At 38.4% G+C, this 21,348-nt stretch overlaps 4 protein-coding genes across 6 annotated transcripts in view; 3 read left to right on the forward strand and 1 right to left on the reverse strand.

Moving 5' to 3' along the window:
* Positions 1 to 3,559: 3,559 nt before the first annotated feature.
* On the forward strand, positions 3,560 to 5,703 carry LOC130909920 (olfactory receptor 52E8-like). The gene is made up of 4 exons (XM_057826870.1): positions 3,560 to 3,590; positions 4,395 to 4,656; positions 4,932 to 5,259; positions 5,329 to 5,703. The coding sequence occupies exons 2-4, from the start codon at positions 4,406 to 4,408 to the stop codon at positions 5,701 to 5,703; spliced, it is 954 nt and encodes a 317-aa protein (XP_057682853.1). The 5' UTR covers positions 3,560 to 3,590; positions 4,395 to 4,405.
* A 2,644-nt stretch (positions 5,704 to 8,347) lies between these two features.
* Positions 8,348 to 9,784, forward strand: ptges3l (prostaglandin E synthase 3 like). Its single transcript, XM_057825671.1, has 7 exons — positions 8,348 to 8,489; positions 8,562 to 8,675; positions 8,770 to 8,836; positions 8,910 to 9,008; positions 9,144 to 9,233; positions 9,305 to 9,367; positions 9,459 to 9,784. Exons 1-7 carry the CDS (start codon positions 8,455 to 8,457, stop codon positions 9,465 to 9,467), a joined length of 477 nt encoding a protein of 158 aa, XP_057681654.1. The 5' UTR covers positions 8,348 to 8,454; the 3' UTR covers positions 9,468 to 9,784.
* A 2,180-nt stretch (positions 9,785 to 11,964) lies between these two features.
* Positions 11,965 to 17,162, forward strand: aarsd1 (alanyl-tRNA synthetase domain containing 1). Its single transcript, XM_057825670.1, has 12 exons — positions 11,965 to 12,099; positions 12,306 to 12,434; positions 13,890 to 14,049; positions 14,121 to 14,178; positions 14,264 to 14,420; positions 14,487 to 14,603; positions 14,688 to 14,818; positions 15,610 to 15,676; positions 15,756 to 15,847; positions 15,936 to 15,990; positions 16,058 to 16,152; positions 16,215 to 17,162. The coding sequence occupies exons 1-12, from the start codon at positions 12,061 to 12,063 to the stop codon at positions 16,351 to 16,353; spliced, it is 1,239 nt and encodes a 412-aa protein (XP_057681653.1). The 5' UTR covers positions 11,965 to 12,060; the 3' UTR covers positions 16,354 to 17,162.
* The window catches only part of LOC130909335 (myoferlin-like), a 36,558-nt gene continuing 31,945 nt past the window's right edge, over positions 16,736 to 21,348 (reverse strand). For all 3 annotated transcript variants that reach the window (XM_057825667.1, XM_057825666.1, XM_057825668.1), the window contains 12 exons: positions 21,224 to 21,315; positions 20,991 to 21,161; positions 20,716 to 20,864; positions 20,436 to 20,575; positions 20,274 to 20,362; positions 20,102 to 20,197; positions 19,895 to 20,036; positions 18,384 to 18,483; positions 18,095 to 18,288; positions 17,186 to 17,295; positions 16,964 to 17,111; positions 16,736 to 16,855 (listed from right to left, as the gene is read on the reverse strand). In XM_057825667.1, the coding sequence (XP_057681650.1) occupies positions 16,817 to 16,855; positions 16,964 to 17,111; positions 17,186 to 17,295; positions 18,095 to 18,288; positions 18,384 to 18,483; positions 19,895 to 20,036; positions 20,102 to 20,197; positions 20,274 to 20,362; positions 20,436 to 20,575; positions 20,716 to 20,864; positions 20,991 to 21,161; positions 21,224 to 21,315 (1,470 nt within the window). In that variant the 3' untranslated portion in view covers positions 16,736 to 16,816. The remainder of the gene's footprint in view (positions 16,856 to 16,963; positions 17,112 to 17,185; positions 17,296 to 18,094; positions 18,289 to 18,383; positions 18,484 to 19,894; positions 20,037 to 20,101; positions 20,198 to 20,273; positions 20,363 to 20,435; positions 20,576 to 20,715; positions 20,865 to 20,990; positions 21,162 to 21,223; positions 21,316 to 21,348) is intronic.

Here is a 21,348-nt window from a genome sequence, read left to right on the forward strand (position 1 = left end):
ATTACAGTATTTATAATGAAAATTGGGCTTTGTGTTCAGTAAGTGTGGCTGCAGCTTGTGTATTAAAGGCTGCGTGGTGATAATAAGCCATTAGACACAAGGGACATTAATGCCTCTAACCAATTAAAATACACACTGGGATTTTGTATTCAGAAGGACGATTGCCTTGATGTTTCCCTTGTGAGCTTGCATGCCATTAGTGTTTTTTTTATTGTACTTTTTTGATAATATTTGCTCAGTTTTAATCATAAACTTCATGTGGTTAAACACCTGTTGTTTTTTTAAATTCTCAATGTTTGTTTGAATGACATTTTAAAGGTCATTTTATATTTCTTATACAGTGTTATGATTTTTACTTCTCTGAATCAGGAAAATAATGTGGTCGTAATTAGTACTGCAAGATGAAATGTGTCACTATCAGAGGTGGGTCGAGTAGCTAAAAAATTTCTCTGGTAAAAGTAGTGTTACTTCAAAATAATATTACTCAAGTAAATGTTAAATTAGCCGTTCAAAAAAATGTACTCAAGAACAAGTAAAAATGTAATTGGTGAAAAGAATACTCAAGTAATGAGTAAAATTGTGAGTAACTGATTACATTTAAAAAATAATAATAATAATGGTATTTTTCTCTCTCAGCTCAAACTTATCTATATAAAATGTTGTTATAATAATGCTGTACAAAAACCCATTACATAACCACATAAAGCCAAAGAAATAATTTTTTAAAAATCGAATCCCGGCAAGAGAAAAAACAGGAAACAGAAATGAAGCATCATTCGTCAAAAGAGCATGAGTCCCCTCTCGTGGACAAAATAGTTCCTAGCTTGAATAGTAAATAGTTCCTCCATAGTTACTATAATGAAATTAAAAGGATCATATCTCCCCTTTTGCGTGGTCTGGGAGAGAAGTTTAAATCCACACTTTTGAGTCATGTTGAGGGCAGCGCTCTAAGTCAAATACTCCCAATGATTCCTTTTTACGGTGCTTTAGAGAAACCACGTGATTGAACAGGTTGGCGTGATCATAGAATGGCAAGCTTGTGTCTGATTGGTATAAAGGAATGCAGTGATTATTGTTGTGTCGTCTCATTTGTTAAATTGGTGGAGCTACTCGTGGCATCATTGGCAAAAAAAAAAAAAAAAAAGTAATATGGAGAATAAAGAGGAAAAATGTAACGACTCTTGGTTAGCCCGAAGTCATGGAGTAAGAGTAGCGTTTGTCTTCACAAAGCTACTCAAATAAAAAGTATGGCTTAGTAAAACTACTCTTAAAAACACATTTTTCTCAAAAGGTTTCTCAAGTAAATCCAACAGAGTACATGCAACGCATTACTACCCACCTCTGGTCACTAGATGATATTTTTCCAGTTTTTCCCTTTAATAAATGAGTATATAAATAACTGACCGACCTTTGCAACTACCAACTGACCGACCTGGAGTACGCTGACGACACCATCTTGCTCATCACCTCCTACAACCAGCTGAGGGACGCTTTGAGTATATACAGTACAGTGAAGAGGCAGAAAAGCTTGGTCTCCAAGTGAGCTGGACCAAGACCAAATTCATGCATGTCGTTGAGGGACCTGATCCACCCCCCATCCTGCTTGGCGATGACACCGTAGAGCCTGTGAAGAGCTTCGTTTTTCTGGGGTCCACGGTGACCGATAACGGGGATCTTAAATCAGAGATTCTCCTTCGGAGAGCCCTGGCAGCCTCTGCCCTCCAGTGTCTCTGGAAACCACTCTGGCGGCACCAAGCCATCTCATGGAAGACGACGCTCCGAAGTTACAACACCGCCGTACTCTCTATTCTCTATGGCTCCAAAACATGGCCCTTAAACAAGACACTGGCCGCAAGAATAGATGGCTTTGACAGCAGGAACCATGAGAACATCAGGTGGCCCCAGAAAATCTCCAACAAAACCCAGCAAGCCTGGACAAATCAGCCCAGAGCCTCCCGCCTGGATGCACAGCGCAGCATCCGCTGGCTTGGCCATGTTCTCTGTCTCCCTCCTGACCACCCGACAAGAGCCATCCTACAGTTTGACCCAAAGGCTGCAGGCTGGAGACAACCACAAGGAAAGCCCCGCACTCGATGGCTTGACACCATCACGGAAGACCTCAAACAACACGGAGTTACCTTGAAGGATGCAAATCTGCTGGCACAAGACCACCAGTATTGGAGGGGCCTAGCTCATCTGGTCAGCTCTACGCAACGGGATGGGAAACCAGCCCCAACGAAAGAGCTGTGATGATGATGATGATGATATAAATAACTGTAAAAATTAATTTAATCTGAAACACAGTCTTTACAATTGCATAAAAAGTATTAACTCTTTGGAGAAATTTCAATTTCTGCGTCAATTGCTTCAAAGATATGTTCTGCTCATTTAAATCAAGTGCATGAACAACCAGTCTCTGCTTTAAATATTTCCACGCAAGCATTTATTTTTATAGATGTATGACACATGTATGTATCAATAGCTGTATAGACAGACAGACAGACAGACAGACAGATAACTCAAAAGGAAACACATAGACACTCTAGGTACAAACATTAACTCACTGGCTGTCAATGACGACATAGGACGTCCAGTCCATTTGAACTGGGATGGCTGACAGCGACCATTAGCTGCCCCCTGCCAGTTCAAATATATAGGATGTCTATCACCGTTATTGGCACCCCATATGTACTTCGAATTTTGACACTTTAGCCACTCATGTTATTTTAACCATCCTCAGTGAAAAAGGTAATACATTACTAAAAAAAAAAAAAAAAATAGGGCTGTCAAAATTATCGCATTAACGGGCGGTAATTAATTCTTTTAATTAATCACTTTAAAATATTTGACGCAATTAACGCACATGGCCCGCTCAAATTGATTACAATGACAGCACAGTGTAATGTCCGCTTGTTACTTGTTTTTTTTTGTGTTTGGCGCCCTCTGCTGGCGCTTGGGTCCAACTGATTTTATGGGTTTCAGCACCATGAGTGAGCATGGTGTAATTATTGATATCAACAATGGCGAGCTACTAGTTTATTTTTTGATTGAAAATTTTACAAATTTTAATAAAACGAAAACCTTAAGATGGGTTTTATTATAAAATTTCTATATCTTGTACTAACATTTATCTTTTAAGAACTACAAGTCTTTCTATCCTGGGATTGCTTTAAGAGAATGTTAATAATGTTAATGCCATCTTGTTGATTTATTGTTATAATAAACAAATACAGTACTTATGTACCGTATGTTGAATGTATATATCCGTCTTGTGTCTTTCCATTCCAACAATAATTTACAGAAAAATATAGCATATTTTAGAGATGGTTTGAATTGTGATTAATTACAATTAATTAACTTTTAAGCTGTAATTAACTCGATTAAAAATTTTAATCATTTGACAGCCCTAAAAAAAAGGTTACAAGTGGTCAGGGCTTTTGTTGTCTTGTCGTCAAGTGTGACGCCAACTCGGGCAACAGCGGCAAGAACAGCTGATGTTTTGAATTTGATCCACCTGGGAAGCTTGCAGTACACATAAAATAAGCAATGGAACACACGTTGCGTGGTAGTCGCCAGGGAGAGCTTCAGAGGTACGTTTGATGTTTAACTGCCAACAGCTCGCTGCCGCTCTTGGTGCTGTAGTGCCAGAGAGACACCAAAAATGTGCTGTGTTCTTTGACTTTCCAGGTTAATTTCCATGTTGCCCCTTTTTGCTTTAACAGGTTGTTTGAACAAGCCCCCCTGCGCAGACTCTCAAGTTTTGTATCAATATTTTATTGCAACTGTTGCATTTTGTGCTCATTTACCTGCTGATCATTTGCAATTTTCATGTCATTTTTCATGTTTTCCATGTAACAGATTGTTTAAATTTCACTATCCCGGGCACAGATACTTCTAAATTTTCATCAATATTTTGTCTCATGTGAATTGCAAATTGCATATGTAAATATTTCTAAACGCCATGCAGTATTTTCCTTAACATTCCATGTCATTCTCTAAAATGTATGCCTAAATCTGCACGCCTACATAAGTTAAAATGGTTTGCTAACATAAATATATTATATTTTCCCTAACATTCCTTGTCTTTTCCCATGTTTTGACATTACTTTACTTCTTCATTACTAACCGTATGATCTAATGCATCTGTATTTTATCCTTTGTAAAAACATTTTTTTTGCTGAATATATGCACTATTTTCCTTCACATTGGGATTTAACTTTCTGTGGTGTACCAATGTGGTAGTATGTGGTTTTGTTCCTGTCCCTTCTAATCTTGGCACTGATACTTCATGATGACAACTAAACATATATGACTTGTTAATTACTTTTCTACCCTCGCATAGCTTCTATTTTAACATTCTCCTTAACATTCCTAATTGTCAATTCCCCTCTCAGTCCAGACCAAGATGTTGATTATCAACAGTTCTTTTACTCACTTCTTCCTGCTTGGCTTTCCTGGCCTGACATCTACGTATTATGGCGTCGTGTCTGCGTTGCTCCTCGCGGTCTTCCTGGCCATCACAGTTGGGAATATCTTCACTCTGGTTCTCATCAAGTTGGACCGAAACCTCCATAAGCCCACATACCTCATTTTCTGCCACCTGGCCCTCACTGACTTGTTCTTCGGAACAGTCACACTACCTAGGATCATTTGGAGGTAATTTCTTGAGATTTATGTTCGGAAACAAACAAAAAATAATAATGTTAGTCATGGGAAAATTACTAACCCTAACCCAAGAAATCCAGATTCAAATGTCTTATTTTGTCATATTAATGCTTTTTAACCGACACTCACATTTAAGTTTGGTTGGCCAGGCACTCCTGGGGAGGTTCACTGCTGTTCCAACATTTCTCTGTTTAAAGATAATAGTCAATAGCAGTTAATGTGTTAATCTGGGTCACGTGTCAACTACTGATTTTTGTCATGTGAAGGTACTGGCGGAACGAATTTCTGGTGGCCTTCCCGGCCTGCTTCACGCAGATGTACTTTGTTCATTTCCTGGGCGCCACGCACTCTTTCATCTTGATGCTGATGGCACTGGACCGCTTTGTGGCCATCTGTGACCCGCTGCACTACCCAACGGTGGTTACCAACACCGGCGTGACGCTCCTGTGTGCCATTTCCTGGCTCATGCCTGCCTCATGGATGGTGGCGGTGGTCACGCAGGCAGTTGTGATGCCTTATTGCAATTCTAACGTCATCCGACAGTGCTACTGCGACCACTTTTCAATCACCAGACTCAGCTGCGTTCAATCACAGGTAGAGGTCTCAAAGTTGGAAACTTTTTTTCCAACAGATTTTTCTTTAACATTGCGTGTCATTTTCCAGGTTCTGGTCTTGGCCTTCCCTCTGGCCATGTTCAGCCTCCTGTGCCCGCTCTCCTTCATCATCTTCTCCTATTTTGCCATCATTGTGACAGTTGCCAAGAAGTACGGTGGTGAGAGTCGCGGCAAGGCGTTGTCTACGTGTTCACCACAGCTGCTCATCACTGGACTATACTATATGCCGCGATGCTTCGTGTACATGGCCAACAATCAGGGTTACCACTTCACCGAGTCTGTACGTGTCGTGGTCATTATGATATACAGCCTGCTGCCCGCTGCCGTCAACCCACTCATTTACTGCTTCAAAATGAAAGAGATCAAGGAGAACCTCAAGAGGAAGTTTCAAAACAGGATCAGAACACGCACAGCACCAAAGTAGTTGCTTGTTATTGTTTTGGGGATCCATATTTACTAATACATCCCAAATTATGCTGTATTTTCCTTAATATACCATGTCAGGCCCTGACTATTTTAATTGCATTTCTAAACAGTTTTTTTTTCTGTTCAATCGTCAAAGTTTTTTAAAATTTTATATATATATATTTTTTTTTATTATTTATTTTTTTTCCAATCAAGTGCAATTTTTATTTTTCACTTAATTTAGGGGCCAAATACAGTATAGTTAAATCCAAAACAGTTTCTCTGTAAAATGACTTTTTTTTGTGGATATTTAAATTTTAATATATTTAAGTCTATAAGCGTTTATTCTGCAAAGGATTTTTTGATGTGATATTTTTTTACCTTCGTTTAAAGCTCTGGGGAGAAAAAAAAGACCATATACTCACTGTCCATGTATATACAGTACATATACAACATATAGTACTCTGTGTATGCTAGAAATTTTTACTCACATACCTCAAATTACAAAACCAGAGAAAGATTCTTCAATAGTCCCTTTATTTTTTTCCATAGTTTTCCAGGGTGCAAGACTAATTTTAAAGATTTATTTAGACGAGGTACATTTATTTATTTACATTAACTCATTGGCTCCCATTAGCCGCTGTGTCCAATCCATTATGACTGGGGAGGGTTTCCAGTGCATGATAACACATCTATGAAGTTATTGCTTCGCATTATGGTTAATGTATACTTTAACAAAAAAAAAAAAAAAAGCCAAATATAACAACATGTAACAGAAAAAAAGAAATAAAATTATGTTCCTGGCTTGTAATCATTTTTATTTGTGAGGCTTGGGTCCAAACTAAATGAAAAAGTGCCACTAAAAAGGTAAAAGTTTTGTTTAGCTAAATGTCATAACGTCCTAGTTATGCAGAAAAACTTTGTTAGTCTATAAAATGAGGAGGAAAAAAAATAACAATATTAACATTGTTTTACTCATTTAACCAAATATATCAACAAAAATGAATATTCTCACTGAGGAAAAAGTTAGGACACCCTACCACTTAATAGCTAGTGTTACCCCCTTTGGCTGAAATAACTTCAGTGAGACGCTTTTTGTAGCCACCTGGCAGTCTTTGACATCAGTCTGAAGAAAGTTTGCCCCACTCATCAATGCAGAATACTTTCAACAGTTTGAGGGGTTTCTTGCATGTAAAGCCAGTTTCAAGTCACCCCACAGCATCTCAATGGGATTAAGATGTGGGCTTTGACTCTCCATTTCTTCCTTTTCAGCCAGTTATTGATGGATTTACTGGTATGTTTTGGGTCATTGTCATGTTGCAGGGTCCAGTTTCGCTTCAGCTTTTTCACAGATGATCCCACATGTTCCTCAACAACCCTCTGGTACAAGATAGAATTAATGGTGGATTCTATGATGGCGAGCTGGCTAGGTCCTGCTGCAGCAAAGCATCCCTAAACCATGACACTTCCACCTCCATGCTTCACAGTTGGTATGAGGTTCTTTTCTTGAAATGCAGCATTGGGTTTACGCCAAACATGTCCTCTGTTCTGGTATCCAAATAATTCAATTTTACATTCATCTGTCCAAATAACATTATTCCAGAAGTCCTGGTCTTTGTCTACATTCACTCTGGCAAACTTCAGTATGACCTTCAAGTTCTTCTTGGATAGCAAAGGTTTCCTTCTTGCACACCTCCCATGAAGGTTAAACTTGTGAAGTCTCTTTCTGATTGTAGAGGCATCAACATTAACATTAGCAAGAGCCTGCTGTAGGTCCCGTGATGACATTTTAGGGTTTTTGGAGACTTCTTTTAGCATCTTGCGGTCTGCTCTCGGGGTGAACTTGCTTGGACGGCCAGACCTGGGCATGTTGGATGTTGTTTTGAATGTCCTCCACTTGTACACTATTTTCCGGACACTGGAATGGCTGATTTTATATTCTTGTGAGATCTTTTGAAATCCCTTACCAGACTCATAAGCGTCTACAATCTTCTTTCTGAAGGCCTCAGACAGCTCCTTTGATCTCACGATCGTGTTTTCTCTTACTTCAACAGTCAGTCACTGTTGAAAGTGTTCTGCGTTGAGGAGTGGGGCAAACTTTCTTCAGACCGATGTCAAAGACTGGTAGATGGCTACAAAAAGCGTCTCACTGAAGTTATCTCAGCCAAAGGTGGTAACACCAGCTATTAGGTTGTCCTAACTTTTTCCTCAGTTAGAATATGCATTTTTTGTTGATATATTTGGTTTAATGAGTAAAACAATGTTATTTTTGTTGTTGTTTACCTGCAATTAATTTACTTTCTTTACCAGAGATAAAGAAAAATAAGATATGAAATTGATATGTGAACATTTCCTAATAATGGACTGAATATATAATGGGGTGACCTAATTTTTTCACATGACTGTATATAAAAGCATTAGAAAGTGCAACAATAAAGAAAAGTGGAAAATAGAATGTCAAAGTCCTGACCACAAACCCAAACTTTTTGGGAAAGAAACGTTTTCTTTTTATATGTCAATGCGACCAAATGAACTAGGAAATACCACTTAGAACCTGGGAACAAAATGTGTTAAATGGTGTAATCCAGAAAATGTATGTTTTATAGAGAGCTCAACTCCCTGGCCATAAAAGGTAGTGGGGAACCACCCCCAACAGCTGATACCAACTTCTCCCAGCTACTATAAATAGCTACTTCCAGGCCTTTCAAATGCATTTGAGCACCCAACTTGTAAGAGCGAGCATTTCTGCCATTTCACGCAGAGGTTTACAATGAACAAACCCAAGATCGTTAGACCAGAGGAGAGGTAAGATAACAAGTAACTTTTCCGTTTGATTTTTTAATCTATCAATGTACATTTTTCTCCATTTTTAAACAGCCAGCCTGCACATGCAGTGTGGTTTGACAGGAAAAAATATGTCACCGTCAACTTCAGGGTGCAGAAACCAAGAGATGTCCAAGTTGACATCCAGACAGACAAAATGATTTTATGGTGAGTTCAAAACTTTTTTTTTTTTTTTTTTTTTTTTTTACAAATGCAAATTTGAGAAATTTGTGTTGCCGACTTGCTTTGTCTTTTTTAACAGCTGCAAGAATGACACAGATGATGTGATCTACAATGAACTGTACTTCTATGAAAAAGTCCAAATTCACGTCAGTATCCAGATTAAATCCGATCTAATAGGTTAATTATGAAAAGTGTTCTAATACTTTTCATTTCTCAAAGGACTCCAGAGAAAGGGTGTACGACCGTACCATCAGTGTATTGCTAAGAAAAATAAAACCAGATTACGCGTGGCCTCGTCTACAGAAGGATCCAGAAAAGGTATATCAATATTAATTGATTTTATGGAAAATATGTCTATGTGTCTTTTTTCCCCCTCTATGGATTATTCACAGACAATTGGATTTGACGTAAAGATTAAAAAACAATGCGTCTATGCTTTTCTTCCTTATGCAGCCCAGTTGGATTTCTGTAGATTTTGATAATTGGAGGGATTGGGAGGATGAAGAAGAGGATGGAAGGGAGGAGTATGAAAAATATGTCGACGTAAGATGAACCAAGTTCATTTAAAGTTCAGTTCTCAAGTCATTTTTTAAATATTTCTCAAACTTTTACAGATGATCCAAGATATGGCAACATCTAATAAAGGAGCAACACCAGACATGGGGGATCTAAGTGATGTAAGTCTAGCGATTTGCTTAAATGTAATGTCATAAATAAAAACATCAGTTAACAATACTGATCTCGATTTTTTGTTTTTGGTAACCACAGTCTGACTGAGACGACCACAACCTACTGTGGGTTCCAGGCCACCACTCTCCCTCAATTCCTCAGGATAGAGACAATTAATAATGTTTAATAATGGTTGATGATCATGGTTAATAATGTTTGTAAATGTGCTGTGAAAAATTTACAAATGTGACTTTTTCTTCATTCTATTTACTGATTATATGGTTCTTTGTACTTGTACTGTCTATATCCATTTGATTTAAAGAACGGCAGGTTGTTTGTTGATCTCCGTAATTGTGTTTTAAGGAACTTTGTGTTTATTTAAGAATATTCTTTTGTATGAAACATGTCTATATTAAAAGGTTTTTCTGGTGTCATCGTGTTTTCATGGTAATAAAAAATTGTTACTACTAAAATTGGATTTTAATGTAATTTATTTGTTAACCCTTTATAGAGCACTCATTTAACATTTGGCAGAGGTGGGTAGTAATGTATTACGTGTACTCCGTTACATATACTTGAGTAAGTTTTAAAAAAAAAAGTACTTCTAAGAGTAGTTTTACCAAGCCATATTTTTACTTTTACTTGAGTAGATTTGTGGAGAAAAAAACGCTACTCTCACTCCGCTACTTTGGGCTACACAATAATCGTTATATTTTTCCTCTTTATTCTGCACATTAGATTTATTATTTTTTGCTAGCGATGCTATGCCAAGAGTAGCGCGACTTATTTCACCAATGAGACGGCGCAATTATAATGACATGATTCCATTGCACCAATCAGACACAAGCTTGCCGTTCTTCGATCACACAAGCCTGTTCAATCAAGCATCAATCCTGCAATCACGTGTGCCAATCACGCACCGTAACAAATGAAGTATTTGACATAGAGCTCTGACCTCAACATGAATCGAAAGCGGGGATTTAAAACTCGCTGCCAGTTTTTATTTGGCACCGATTGACCACGGAAAAACAGAGACATGATTCTTTTAATTTCAGAATAGTAACTATGAAGGAACGTGAGCAGGCATGTCCAAAGTCCGGCCCGAGGGCCAAATGCGGCCTGCGGTCAAATTTTATCCGGCCCCCAGCCTCTGTCATAAAAGCAATAACGTCTGGCCCGCACACAGACTTAATAAATTGGTCAGCAGTACTGCTACCAGCATATGAAGTAGCTTACACACTAAATGCTGCTCTTCATTTATCTACTAAAAGGCAGCAGCACTCTAAGCAACATTACCCCGTGTTACCCTTTACTCCCAATTTTCTAAAATGGCGACAATCAACAAAAAAAAGAAAGTTGACTGTGACGGCCGACGCATCAAGGATAGGTGGAAATTGGACTACCGGTATTTCTTCACTAAAATACGCAACAACTGTGTCTGCGTCATTTGCAAAGAGACAGTCGCTGTTTTAAAACAGTTCAATGTAAGGCGATATTACCAAACAAGACACGCTGATATGTATGACAAGATTACAGGGAAGATACGTAGCGAGAAATTGAAGCAACTTGAAGCTAGTTTAATTTTGCAGCAGTATTTCGCAAGAGCCCGACGGTCGAAAAAGAAAGCCACAAAGGCTGGTTGCGAGATGAAATAATTCATAAAAAATAATAATAAAGCAAATGTGACACACAGAATGGCTTGCTAAAATTTGCTTAAATATATCGTTCAACGTAAAGGACATCAGCCAAGGTCGGCCCCCCACATTTTTACCACACCAAATCTGGCCCCCTTTGCGAAAAGTTTGGACACCCCTGAACTAGAGTATTCACTATTCGAACTAGAAACTATTTTCTCCACTAGAGGGCAGGGCACTCACACTCATGCTCTTTGGAAGAATAATGCTTCATTAGTTTTTTTTCTCTCTCTTTAATGTTTTTTTTTTTTTGTTTTTTTCTTTGTTTTAATGTGATGGGTTATGGGTTATTGTACAGTATCATTATAACTAAAGTTAATATAGATAAGTTTGCGCTGAAAGAAAAAATACCATTGTTTAAAAAATTAAAATATTTTTTTTTTTTTTTTTTTTAAATAAACAGAGACCTAAAATGCTACTGTTTACTTGAGTATTCTTTGCACTGGATACTTTACGTGTACTTGAGTACATTTTTGGATGACTACTTTTACTCCTGAGTAATATTTTGAAGTAACACTCCTCTTGAGTAAAATTTTTGGGTACTCTACCTACCCCTGCTCATTGATACTATGGACGGCGTAGACGTCCAATCCATTTTGACTGGAAGAGGCTGGCAGAGCTGTCAGCCCTCCCAGTTAAAATGGATTGGACGTTTAGCATAGTCAATGGCAATGAAAGAGCCACTCCTTAGAGTTTAAATGAATTGGACGTCTGTCATTGTCAATGGCGGGCAATAAGTTCAGTGAAATACATACACTGCATACAAAATTGAGACCTAGCGTCCATGTAGAAATCAAATTTTGGGTGATGTAGGCCTCACAAAATCACAAAATATCATGTCTTTTCCACATATTTTATGTCAAAATAGTAAAAGTAGTTTTGTTCAGTTTGACCTTCCCGCTTCCCGTAAGACAAAACGTCATCGATTAGCTGCTAGCAAAACATGCTTCTTTAATTGTCCTGTCCTTCAATCAATAGCGGAATTTCTCCCACACAAATTAGGTGAAATGACTTTCCAGTGTCAGCGGGATTGTTATATGAAAGAGGTAAGAACACGTTTATAACTTGAAATAACGCGCATACAGCTGCTAAAAAAATAGCTTTTTAATAACAGTACTTTTCACAGCGAGAACTACAAAGTCATATTTGCATAATGCATTTATATTAGAGTGGAGTATATGATTAAACTGTTCATATCAAGAGTTGTTATGCAGGTGCACAGTAATTTTTTTCATTTTTTCCCCCCTGTCAGTTTGTCACAACTGTATTATCCTGTTGTCCTGGCGAGCTCAAGCAGGAAATAGGTGGAAAGAAAGAAACTGTGAAGGGATTCACTGTCAAGCTGAAGGACACCATTTTATTTCCTGAGGGTGGTGGCCAGGTAAATTGCTTTTTTTCCCCCGCTCTCCTTTGTTTAATCCCTTCAGTACACTTATAAAGTAAATTCATGATTCAAAGCAGTGTTGTTTTTGGTAGCCCTTTTAATTTTCTTTTTAGTTTCAGTCTTCTCGACAATAATACTAAAAAACTGAATTGTTTTCAAATGAACATTGGCAGACGAGCACATATTGTAGCGTCTACAAGGACGACGCCAACTTGGTGATATTACTAAAGGTGGGAAAACCGTTAAAACCGTTTCATCATTTAAAGATAGATTCAAGTCAAGATTTTGCCGATTTAGGGGTATTTTAGATAGAAAGTAATTAGGTCCGCTTCAACAGAGCCTTCTTGAGAAGTCTCCTGCTTTAAAATGGCGGCTGTTTACTAGCGCCGGCAAGTGTCATTGCGCATCTAGTTGTACAAATATGTGATATCTACCATAGCCATATGTTGCCGTATGTTTGTAGCAACTAGCAACTGGGCGCTGTTTGTAGTGGCTGTCGGTCCCAGTCAGGTATTATTGTTTTTTTTTGTTTTTTTTATCTAGTGGTATGAGTTGAACATGATTTTTCCTTTCGGTGCGTTCCTCATTGCATCATGAAGACCGCACTGTGTTTTATTTCCGCTTTACCTGGTAGAATTCAACATTCGGAATTTGGCTGTGAATCGTTCTCGAATCTTCCACGGCTGAATCGCGAATAATCTAAGAATCGAAAATTTCGCACGCCATTAGTGATATTACACACTTGGCAGGAAAAGAGTATATTATTCTGGAATAATTATACTGACCTGGACGCCACAAACTCTATGTATGTTAAATTTTTTTTTTTAAAAAAGCTGTCAGAGAGTTTAAGAAGACTCTAGCCATTAACATTAGCCTAATGAACACGAATGCTATGCTAACGCTACAAGTTACATATAGTGTGCAATGATCACTCAGCACAAACCTTTAAAGGCTCAAGCAACATTGCATATTCTCTCTTGCAAAGATAACACATCTTACTGTGTGTGCAAGCTTGGAGAGTGGAGAGCAGCAGCATGTAAAATGAGTGACACAACCAGTCATTGCTACGATGTAGGCTAACTGCACATAAAATGTCACACATTGTGAACATATGACGGTAACTATGGCGCATTTTCGTGTCATCAGACGAAAACTGGCATGAGTCTCGTTTTGTTTTAGTCTCTCAAAATACGCTTGTAGCACCTTATGGTCTCGTCATCGTCATGATAAAATTGTCTGTTGGAGAAATATTTTCGTTATAGTCATCGTTGATGAAAACAACACCAATTCAAACCTAGCATTGCTTTTTCTTTACTTTCAAAGTTCTAGGCAAACAAAAGCAAACCGGGGGTGGTAAAGGAGCTACAGCAGTAAAGCAGACTAAAATGCCAGCACATACCTTGAAAGATGGATTAAATAACTAATCCTATATTTTCTGTTGACCTCAACCAGCCAGATGACCACGGGCTGATTGCTGACATCCCAGTATTGAGAGTGACTAGACAGGGCCAAGATGCCGCACACTTTGTGGGCTCACCCCTGGAGGTGGGTCAGGAGGTGCAAGTGAAGGTAGATTGGCAGAGGAGGTTCGACCACATGCAGCAACACTCAGGTGGACCTCAGATTGTTGTGGAATTTCCTAGAGCTCAAATTAATACTAAAGAGTGTTGTTTTCCTATTTAGGACAGCATTTGATCTCAGCATTGGCTGAAAGCATGTTTGGATATGTGACAACATCTTGGTAAATTCACATAAATAACACTTTACTGCATATTTCAAATGAAATCACTATTTTCACATTTCTGTTTTACCATCTTTATTCTCAGGGAACTTGGGCGTCAGAGAAGCAACATTGAACTGGACACCCCGGCTGTTAAACCAGGCCAAGTGCAGGCACTGGAGGAAGCTGCCAATGAGAAGATCAGAGCTCACATCCCAGTTAATGTTAAGCTACTTTATGGTGACAGCCCTGAGCTGGAAAAGGTGTGTGCACATAAGTGGTAGCCCAAACGATTCAGTATAATCCAAGTTTAAATGTGCGCTATGCAGGTGAGGAGCAAAGAGCTGCCCGACGACCACGCGTGGCCAATTCGAATAATTGATATCGAGGGAGTCGACGCCAACATGTGTTGTGGAACGCATGTGTCGAACCTCAGTCACTTACAGGTACCTAAAAAAATATTTCTCTTAGTAACGGTTTTCTTCATATCCAGGAATGTACATTTTTTCCCTCCTTAATCTTGATTTTAGGTTATTAAACTGCTGGGGACAGAGAAAGGAAAGAAAAACAAAACTAACCTGATTTTCCTGGTGGGAAACAGGGTGTTGAAATATGCAGAGAAAAGCTACTGTACTGAGCGCTCTTTGGTGGCTCTTCTAAAGTAAGTTGCAAAAGTCCTAAACTTCTCATGAATTATAGAATAAATTAGTAAAGTAGCAGTGCCGATTCAACCCCTTTACTATTGTAAAAATGAAATGTGCAAAACTTTTACTGCTAATATACTAGAAGTGCAACAATCGATTAATCAACTATTTTGATAACCAATTAATCGTTTAGGACCTTCTATACCTTTAACCTGTCTGAATTCTTGAAATTATAACATACATAAAACTTCTCAGTTGTAAATATTACCAGATTTCTTAATTATATTTTTGTTGAGTCAAAGTAGGACATGAACAAATCTCCCAGAAATGGCAATAGCTGCTGAATTCAGTATATTTAGAGATGCTAACACGTTATGTTCTTCAGCAGCATGTTTAGGTCTGAAGGGGTTAATAAGCCTGCAATAACCGATAAAAACGATGAAAATCGACAGTTTTAGACTACAGTTAAGTCGCAAAGCTGTAATAAAATATTTTTTTGAAGGAAATAGACATCAATTTTGTCTTTGTTACTTAAAACGTGCCTAAAACAACTTCAAAGTAAATTGTGGAGATAATTGAAAAGTATAGCATTTATATGATTAATAGTTCATGAAATAATTGTTTGTTGCTGCCCTATTACATATACTAGTAATTTTTTTGTTGATAATTTGCTCTTAAACCAAAAACGGCTTTGAACACAAACTGCATTGCATGATTTGGGGGGTTTGCTTGACTTTTTTTTACTCCGCTTTGACCAAATATAGAATTCTATAGTTTTATTCCACTACACTTCTACTTTTGTCAACAGAACTGGGCCTGATGAGCATGTTGAGGCAGTGGACAAATTGCAGAAATCAATGAAGCTTGTGCAGAAAGTGAGTTGGCATTTTTGTAGTTTTTCTGTCATTATTCTGTTAAAAGTGATACGGATTTGTAAGCTGTTATACTTGTCAGACAAACCTGACCCTGCTTCGAGATATGGCCGTCATCATCACTCAAAACTTTAAAAATGACCCAAATCGCGGCAACTTCTTCAGCTTGCACAAGTAAGCGAGGCTACTTCTCAGTTGTCAGCTTTTATTAAGTATCAACGCGAGCATTTCAAATTAATGGATCTTTTTTTGTGATCTACAGGAAAGAAGGCGACAATGAATTCATGAATATTATTGTTAATGAAATGAACACAGAGGTAAAAATATAAAATCGATTTTTTTTGTATTCGTTTTTTGTAATTTTTTTGTTTCCGCTTTACCCAGGAAACTTTAGTTTTCCTTACTGTAGGAGAGGAAAAGGGGCCTGGTATGTTTCTGCTAGCTGGACCCAGCGAGCAAGTGACAGCGATGGGACCACGGTAAGAAAAACTATCACTTCGGATACTGACAGTATTTTTGAGATATTACTTCATGCCCTCAGGTTATTGGAGCTGCTTCAAGGGAAAGGAGCAGGAAAAAATGGACGTTTCCAAGGCAAAGCCAACAGCCTGGCACGTAGAAGCGAGGTGGAAGCTTTATTACAACAACACTGCAATCGTCATACCTCAAAGGAACAATAACTCCAGCCATGACTTAATTCTTAGTTTATTATTAACAATCATAATACAAAGGGAAAACAATACATTTCAGAAGATATGTTTAAAATGTTTTGTTTGCTGCTCATTCAGTCAAGCTAATTTATCAATGTATAAAATCATACTTCCAATTTAAAAATTGAATAAATTATGCCATTTTTTTGTTTTTTTAAATCCAAAACATTGTAATCAGTGTCGTGCTTTTAATGTGAAGAATAGAGCCATTATAAAAGGCAACCAGTGTTTGTGTAGAAAAGCGTCACCAATCCTGTTTAATCCCACTTTTGTGTGACTGAATGTCTAAATAGTGCAAATAAGCAAGCACCCCTTACCATTCATAACCTTTTGCCCAAACTAAAGATTGGAGGAAAAAAAAAAAAAAAAAAAATTTAACATTCCTCTGACCCTTTTGACAGTCTTGGGTTGACTGAAACTTGATTGCTGGACATTATTTTAATGGCTTCACAATCTTCATTGAGATATAGTTCTGTAAAAGAAAAAAATATATATAATTTTATCATTTAACATCACTCAAAGCAATCTCATAGTTCTCAAGGAATTGCACTATTAACACTATAGGCCTGATAATACTCACTGGTAGCGAATACAATAAGATGGCAAGGAAGAGAATCACAATAGTAAGAATGATGACTGCAATGAAGAGACACCGGAACCTTCTCCACACGATGAATTTCATGGTCTTGCACGGGTTGGTGAACCAAAAGAATGAGGTTTCGGGGCGCCTGTTGGTTATACACATGTGGATTTACAAATAACGAAAGAATTCAAGAATGCAAAGGTGTCGGTGAGTTCCTACTTGGGAGGGTCCAATTTTGGGTTCATGTTGGGTTCATCCCTGCCTTTTCCTGCTGGCTTTTCATCCACTTCAGCTTCACTCACAATTTCTAAAGTCATTTCCACTTTACCCTAAAACGGGAAACATCATCTTAAATGCCTCTCATCAAATGTAAAATGATCAGATCATGTATTACAAAGTTATCTAGTGCTGCAATGATTAATCGATTAACTTGAGTAATTCAAAAAATTAGCAAAAAAGCTTCGAATCAAATTTTGCTGCTTCAAGTATTCGTTCAGTTTCTGTCGTTGTAATGGTTTTGAAAGTTTGCATTTAGTTTTATTGATTTGAGTGGGTACGCTGCGCTCTCGTGGCAGCAGTGAATATGACATAACTTGTTTAACATGGCTGAATCCAGCTGCTCCCTGTTAAGGCTAACATAAGATAATTTTTTTGTATGAGCTATTGTGTTTTTTTAATGCATTCCTAATTTATCGGTTAATTTAGCCGTTTTTTGTGGAAATATGTGTTTGAACGATTTGTTAAGAGCATTGTAAAAGCATTAGCATTTTATAGCATGTAAGCTCGCGGACTTTTGCTATGCAAATTAGCCAATTGTTCTCTTGTACTTTTTTTTTCTTTATACCGTTAGAGGCTAAGATCAGGTATTTTAATTTTTAAATGAAAGTGCAATTTTATTCTGCACAGTTGAAAGAAACATTCGGGAATTTTATTTTGTTACTTTTCACATTGAATGCTCTTTCGAAAATGCAATCTTAGCAAGCCTTTCTTTCACATCTCCTAAAATTTATTCTGCAACGCATTAAATGTTCCAAATCTGATAACTCGATTATTCGAACTAACTAGTTGATAGATTAATCAACTACTAAGATAATCGATAGCCGCAGCCCTAGTTTTATCCATCCTCACCCCCAAGCTCTTGTGCCCATCCCGCTCAATGGAACAGGGCCACCAGCCCCTCACTGATTTCTGAGTAAACAGACACTTGGCAGGTTCAGGCTTGTGTGGCACATCTGTGTCCACATCATCCATCATGGACAGTGAACACTTCTCTGGCGTCTTGGCAGGGGGAAGCAAGTTGTTCAAATAGAGTTCAAGAGTTCCTGGGATCAAAGCAACAGGTTATTGGAAATATAAAGTTGTGATCTGATCTGTGGTATTCCAAACTGTAAATCATTATTTAACCATTTTCTCTCACCAAGATAATCATCCAGTGAGAATTTGTCATTATCCCATATCTGGATGGTCAGCTTGGGTGGGATCCTGAACTCAGTTTTGTCTAAGCTCCAAAAGTGCTCCTGTAAAAGGAGGAAAAAAACATAAGTTAGACCTTTTAGCACAAAAATAGCGACTGCAGGTAAAACACATTTTTGCAACGAATAGGCTACCACGTCATAAAAGGTACAGTAGCAAATAGATTTTTTTTTTTTAAAGAAAATGTTGGGTATTTAAAATCTTAGAGGGGAAGTTCAGAATTTTTGACATCAGGCTTAAACTTCGAGTTAGCGAGGGTTTAATTAGTCGGTGGAGTTGATTTCCACAAATTCTGTGTAGTTAGTTATTTGTTAGTTTCAGGGCTCTGGAGTGGCTAAGCTAGCGTGAGTCAACTGGCCTGAATTGGCATGCTAATAAAAAACAACATGGCAACAAACACACATGAAAATCATCAATGACCCATGCAAACAATAATGTTGGATGTTTTCAGGATAGAGTTATTAAAACGTACAATTGCATGTCAATAATTGCAGTATGAACAGTAACATTTGTAATCCAGAAGCTCTGAAGAGGAGCAGGGCGGAGTGATCTATGGTTTTTTTTCCACCGCAGATTTTTTTTATGTCGCAGCCAGCAGCAAGTAACCAGTTTACATTGTTCCTCGTTCTTCATAGGGAATTTATGGAAACCTTCCTTTGCCCATTTCTTCCGTTTCCACAGACAATAAATGCACATTGCACCATGATGCCGACAGTCAGTTAACTCAGCACACTAATGCTGCATTCGAGGAAGGTTGGAAGTCAGAGTTTTCAACCTTCGATCAAGAAAAATATCATTGGAATGCCTCCACTATTTGATCGCTTCCGAGAAGGCAAGTTTGCTGGCGGTCAAAATGTCTTTTGATGGCCAAAATAAAAAACAACCTGCCGCGATCAGCCATCTGTGCTGTTTACATTCGCTTTGAGGTCGTAACTGGTACCCTCCGAGCAGGATAAGTCCGACTTCACACTTTCCTCAAATGGAGCGTGAGCTCAAGTGGCCATAGCAATCCTCTCTATTGGGGTCGTATTACTCATCTAATAAAATAGTCCTGCAGAATGTAATGAATTAAGGCAGTTTTTTTTTCTGACATCGTTCTGGCCTCATGGGTGTTTGGAACAATGATCTGCATTTTGAATTTATTTGACTATGTTGGATCTGTATCGTTTTTTATTGGCATGCTAAGTTGGCCCCATTGACTTGCGCTAGCTTAGCCACTCCGAGCCCTGAAACTAACAAATAACTTACTAACTGCACGGAATTTGTTGAAATCAACTCCACCAACTAATTAAACCCTCACTAACTCGAAGATAAAGCCTAATGTAAAAAAATTCTGAACCTTCGCTTTAAGTCAAGTTCAGAAAATGAAACACGACAACATCAAATATGACAAATTATTTTGTTGACCCAGTTATAGGAAGTTCTTCTAAACACCAATAAAGGAAGAGGACTCACCTTCTTGGAGACAAGGCAGAGTTGCTCTGCAGGAAGGTAGTCGAATTCAAAGACAAACCTCCAGTTGAAGTTGCCATCTCCGTCCAGAGACCTATAGTGGACATCGGTCCTCTGTTTGTCCTCCTCCATTCCTGGCATCCAACTGCAACAGATTAACATCACATTGGAAAACGATTATTTAAAAAATACCTTCAATTATATCTGTACCCTTTGACGTAAATGTCACTCATGCTCTCTCCGGTGACACTAGTCTCATCCAGAGTCACGTCCGTCGTGTTCCAAATGACGACACGCAGGAAATGCCTTTAAAAAAAAAGTGAATATCAGCACAGGTGACACGTTTCATGAACCAAAAGAAAAATGTTTTAGCTATACTGACTTCTTTGGCTTTCGTGGTGTGATGTCAAACGGTGGGCCAGGCGGACCCATGCTTTTGGGGAAAACGTCCACCCACATCTGAAGCCTTCCCTGAAGTCACGTGAAGAAAGATCTGCTTAAACAAGGACCCTGATATGATGTGTGTATGAGTGCCTGGACCAACCTGGGACAGATTGGGCTGAAAACTGCTGTACAGTGTCCTGGTCTCCACATGCTCAGGTACCAATCCTTGTGTTCGCAGGACGTGCAGACACAAACGTTCGCAGGCTGGACCCAGGTGTTCATGAAACTGCTGTTTGTCCTCTGGTAGGAGAAAACAAATCATGCAACACAATCAATGTCTTTTTAATAATGTACTGTATACCACAGGAACTAATGATGTGTAAGGGCAGCTCTTCAAATTTTGATAAACTCCCAATGAGATATTTAAGTGTTGAACTGACCAAACTGGGCTAGCACATATTGTTTTCCATTGAAGGTGAGCGAATTGCCATTGTCTTCACTCCTGGGTTTGGAATAGCCTTTAAGACGAGCAAGGTTGTCCAAGATCTCAGAGGGTTTGAGCTGGTCCCGCCACTGGTTGATTCCAGAACTAGTAGTCAAACCAAAGAAACAATAAAACACAAAGCAAAAAAGTCAAAAGCAGGTGCATGGTGACGTTTCAGACACCGTTAATGCAAGTACTGTTTCTAAACTGAGCTGAGATAATTTGCCTTACGTGCAGTAGGTTTGTGGCAGGCCGCAGTAAGAGTTGTAACGCGACAAGAAGCGGTTCTCCAAGTCGATCACAGTCTCCCCGACCTTCTCATCACGACTCAACAGGTCGTAGTCATATACGCAGATTTTCAGGTCCTTGTCTTGAGGCAGGAAACACGTCATCTCAAACATCCTACAAATAAACAAGTTCAAGATAGTACAAACAACAATCTAGTGAAGATTTTCCTCAGCTACCTTCCAAACACAGGATTGGTTGTGTTGGGGAGGTAGTGGTCTCTGTCATCAATTGTGTTTTTTCCAAGGGATATCTTCATGTATGGATCACACTAAAGGAAAAGGAGAAATCAAACACATATAGC

This window comes from Corythoichthys intestinalis, chromosome 21, assembly GCF_030265065.1.
Source record: "Corythoichthys intestinalis isolate RoL2023-P3 chromosome 21, ASM3026506v1, whole genome shotgun sequence".
Taxonomy (NCBI): Eukaryota; Metazoa; Chordata; class Actinopteri; order Syngnathiformes; family Syngnathidae; genus Corythoichthys; species Corythoichthys intestinalis.